The following is a 4853-nucleotide window of genomic DNA, read 5'->3' as shown; positions in this document are numbered from 1 at the left end:
CTTCAAATTGGCAAAAGTGCTTTTTGAATGTGGACAATAAATATTAATTAAGATTTACCTGAAAGTGAATGAACAGTATTAGCAGTACATACATGTATGTAATACAACTCTTGTGTTTTTGCACTGTCAAGCTGATAAAAGGTGACCGACTCAGCCGGTCTTGCCCATTTAAAGAACCGTCCCTGCTCCCAACTACCTGTCATCTATCTCTTTGAACGTAGCTGATTACTTGACTAAATCTAATCTTGCATCCAACAGAGGCCTATCCAGTGTTCTACAGCATTCATGAGTGTTGCACATATATCACAGTCCTAACTAAACATTATGTACGTCATGTGGTAACTCAAACACTAGTCAGAAACCTTCTCTCAAAGATGCATTTTGAGTGGCCAACCAAAAGACATTTTAGTCCCCCCCAACATATCACCCCACCAGTCCTAGACCTCAAGTGTCTGAAAAATTGGACGTAAAAAGTAAAAACACTGTCCATTACTCTCTTTGTTCTCCAAGACGGGCAGTCTGTCTAGGCTTGTCTTTAAGCAAGCTGTGCAGGTTGTAGCAAAAATTTACTCTTGTCAAGCTTTGCCTGTCAGTGTGTTTCGCGGATCAAAGCGGGCGTAAAAAAAAAGAAGTGGCTGTGCATTTGCAAGTCTAAATTATCTAAGTTAAAAACCCATCGTGTGATGAAAGCGTGCGTTTGAGTGGAGTGTGCTTTTGTATGGCCTGCGTTTAGGCAGAGACTAATGACTGACCTTATTGTGTTGCAAGTGCTGTAAAACTTTTAGGCTACTACAGCTAAAACATTTTAAAGTTGTTGGCCAATGGCGAATGCATGGCCGTTAAAAGGAACAAATATAATGTTCATGTACAGATAGGTGTTCCGTTTCGTGCACCGGCTGGTGGAATGACAGAAGCAGTACTACTACTGTTTTAGGGGTTGAGCTCTGAGACTATAGACTTACTACTATACTAGTCTAGATACTCTTTATAAATTAAGACATCTTACAACATCTTACCATAGGTGAAGAGATCAAACAAGTCCAACAGTATAAATACCTGGATATAATATATATAATAACATCTGACGCCAAATATTCCACAAAAATAAAATGGAGAATTACAATGGCTGAGCCCAGGTTAGTTTCAATATGAGCCCAATCCTGAAAAATAGAAACATCTTAATGACTACCAAAATGAAAGTTCTGAAATGCTATGTATGGTCAACCCTTCTATGACTGTGAATGCTGAACAATCACTAAAGACAGTGAAAAAAAAATAGAAGCAACAGTACAAAAAAATGGTTTCTTATAGGATACTGCTGAGAATATTGTGGAAGGAAAAGAAATTATACGAGGTAGTGCTTGATGAAGCCCACGTGAGACATTCAGTGTACAAACAATCAGGAAACGACAAAAGCAGTTTTTGGGACAAGGGACATCTGAACAGACATATAGGCCTAAAGGTCTTGAACATCAGGCTCTCAGGCACTGAAAAAATTGAAGGCAAACGAGGCAGGGGTAGGCAGGGTTGGGTTGATTTAAATCAGTTGATTTTTTTTATTTAAATCAACTTGATTTTTAAAATAAAAATCAGTGATTTAAATCACTTTTAAAATTTTTTATTTTTATTCAGTTTTTACATATTTCAACATTCAGAATTCCTTTCTTAGGTTTCATAAAACAGATATAAGGTTTAGTACACTAATATAATCATGCTTAAAAGTCTGCTTTCCCCCCTTTCACTGTAAAATAATACAGTATTCAATTTACTTTTTTTCCCATAATTGAAATCAGAGCTGGGTTAATTTAAATCAGTTGATTTTTTTTATTTTAATCAACTTGATTTTGTGATTTAAATCACTTTTTTTAAAATGTATTCTGTTTTTACATATTTAAACATTCAGAATTCCTTTCCTTGGTTTTATTTAACAGATATAAGGTTTAGTAGACTAATATAATCATGCTTAAAAGTCTGCTTTCCCCCCTGTCACTGTAAAATAATACAGTATTCAATTTTCTTTCTTTTCATAATTGAAAACCAGGGTTGGGTTGATTTAAATCAACTTGATTTTAAAAGTAAACCTCAGTGATTTAAATCACTTTTAAAAAATGTATTGTTTTTACGTCTTTAAACATTCAGAATTCCTTTCCTTGGTTTTATAAAACAGATATAAGGTTTAGTAGACTAATATAATCATGCTTAAAAGTCTGCTTTCCCCCCTGTCACTGTAAAATAATACAGTATTCAATTTTCTTTCTTTTCATAATTGAAAACCAGGGTTGGGTTGATTTAAATCAACTTGATTTTAAAAGTAAACCTCAGTGATTTAAATCACTTTTAAAAAATGTATTGTTTTTACGTCTTTAAACATTCAGAATTCCTTTCCTTGGTTTTATAAAACAGATATAAGGTTTAGTAGACTAATATAATCATGCTTAAAAGTCTGCTTTTCCCCCTGTCACTGTAAGTAGTAAATTAATACAGTATTCAATTTACTTTTTTTTCATAATTGAAATTAGCATTTTCTTTTTCTTTTTAGACAAACACAACCGTGCACACACACACACGCACACTGTAATAAAATACAAGTTTATCTATGCATAATTACCCCCTCCCCCCTTTCCTTTTAGACTGACATTTTCTTCATTTTTTGTCTGTAGCCATAATTCACTGATAATAGCAGATTTAGGCTTTCTTTTGCAGTTGCTTTTATATTAATCATTAGTTAAAATAAAGACAATGCATTCTGCACTAAAAGAACATACTTTTAGCCACCAAAAATCCCAAACTGTGTCGACATTTTTAAAAAAATCAAAAAAATACGATTTAAATTAAAAAATCTGATTTAAATAAAAAAAATCGATTTTTTAAATTTTTATTTAAAAAATCAAAAAAATCACCAACCCTGGGGGTAGGCCCAGAGTGACCTAGATTCTACTTAGGAAACCTAAGCAAATGGGTAACGGGGAAAGATCAGAGAGACGTAGCTTTTCTAAGAGCATCCGAGGAAAGAAATGAGTTAACTCTATTCCTACAAGGCCAAATTTTAATCCACCACACTGGCCCAGGTCTTTTCCCTGACCTATTTTTACACCCTACCCCACCAAAAGAAAATGTCCAAACATCCAACTAAACCCACACAATCACAAACCATATCATATGGCCATTCAAAACGAAGGTTAAAAAATTATCTATCAGATTGTGATACAATATTGAAGATTTATTCCAATTATATTAGTTTTGGTTTTCTAAAAGTGATTATGCAATATCGAAGGTGTCATATGAAATCAACAATTTTCCAGCTTTGAAAGGTCATATCTAAAAAAGTACAACAACAGCAACACTCAAACTTCCCAGGTAGTTTGCCTCAAGTAATGCAAAGAAATGCTGAAACTTATTATGTGCACTTATAATAGAAGTGAAAATAAGAGTCATATATATATACTGAAATCGAGCGCTTTTCTTCTCATTTTTTCGTTTCGAAGGGGACAAAAAAAGCGCTAAAACGACTAAAAATCGCGGTAGGGAAAGTGTTTTTTTTTAAAGAGAACCATGAGATCGCCGATGTCTGTCGCAGATCAGGCGGCATATGTGGATGATGATGATGACCACAGGCACAGTTAGACTGACGAGGTCTGTCTCAGAATTAAGTTTCCCTCCTCCATAAAATCAAAAGTGAGCAATCAGCAGCCACTAAATTTTGTGACGTCATGACATCATGTCTAAGAAATCTCAAAGCCAAATTGCAAGTGCATTGGTGTATGGGTCATAGAGCTGTGACGTGTCAAGTGACGTGTTCTTGTGCACTTTGACCAAGGTAAATTCGAGGAAAATGGCTGAGCAAAACATTATGGTGCAACTTTCTTATGCTACGATGTCTGAGTTGTGATCGAATTTTCAACTCTTCTCAGCAAGTTTGCAGTTGAAACCTATGTGGATTTATGCAAAGTGACAGGGAATAATGCCCCATCATTTCAAACAGTAAGGAAATGGATCAGGGAGGTTGAAGGTGGGAGGTCTGACACGAAAGATGAAGCGCACACAGAAAACATGAGGACAGAAAGGTGATGCACAACGTTTAATTCGACATTAGTGGCATCATACTGAGCCAGCTAGTCACACCTGGTGTAACTGTCAATAGTGACTACTACAGGTTTGTCCTCAAAGACAAGCTGAGACTTGCAATCTGGAAAAAAGACCCACTTTGCTTGAAGACGGCGTCATCCTGCATCATGACAATACATGCCTAACATTCACAAGTCCAGGAGTTGTGACGAGCTTCTTGAGGGCTACTCGTGGGCATTAATGGAACACCCGCCCTATTCGCCCGATCTCGCTCCATGCAACTTTCACCTCTTCCCCAAGGTGAAAGAAATGCTGCGAGGAGGGCGAACCAGATTCAAGAGGCTAGAAAAGCATTCGGGACCTTAATTGGACAAATGATCAATGACCACTGTCTTTGACTGCTGCTTACATCAAATGTTAATGTCTTACACTTGATGGTTCCTACGTTGATTAGGTATTTCAATAAGTTTTCTGTTGATACCAAAAGTAAAAGATTCGCCTGCGATATTCTCACTCGGAGTGAGAATAGAATAGAGGTGGCCATTAGCAAAACATTTATAGGCTAGGGTAACAAAGTAGGATAAATCAGTTCTAGAGATCTAGATCTAAATCCAGTGCAGTGATAAATCTGTTTTTATTAATTGATTCATTTATATGATATCGTCTCACTCCTACTCACACTCAGTTCCTACCTCTCAACTCCGTCTACTTTGTTGACCTTTTCCGGGGTAAGATGTTCCAGAACCCAGTTGGCAGTCCTGTTCCTACGATCGTATGACAGCATAAAA

General features: G+C 36.1%; 1 protein-coding gene across 3 annotated transcripts in view; it reads left to right on the top strand.

Annotated features, from left to right (window-relative positions):
- Positions 1-4853, top strand: part of LOC101846632 (transcription initiation factor IIB) — a gene marked incomplete at its 3' end in the record, with an annotated part of 19007 nt that overhangs the window by 953 nt on the left and 13201 nt on the right. The window contains 1 exon segment of one of the 3 annotated variants that reach the window (XM_035968345.1): positions 4485-4519. Within the exon segment in view, the coding sequence (XP_035824238.1) occupies positions 4500-4519 (20 nt within the window). The 5' untranslated portion in view covers positions 4485-4499. 3 annotated transcript variants of the gene reach the window in all.

This window comes from Aplysia californica, unplaced genomic scaffold, assembly GCF_000002075.1.
Source record: "Aplysia californica isolate F4 #8 unplaced genomic scaffold, AplCal3.0 scaffold00052, whole genome shotgun sequence".
Classification (NCBI taxonomy): Eukaryota; Metazoa; Mollusca; class Gastropoda; order Aplysiida; family Aplysiidae; genus Aplysia; species Aplysia californica.
Note: the sequence above shows the minus strand (reverse complement) of the source record. Positions and strands in the feature narration are given on the sequence as shown.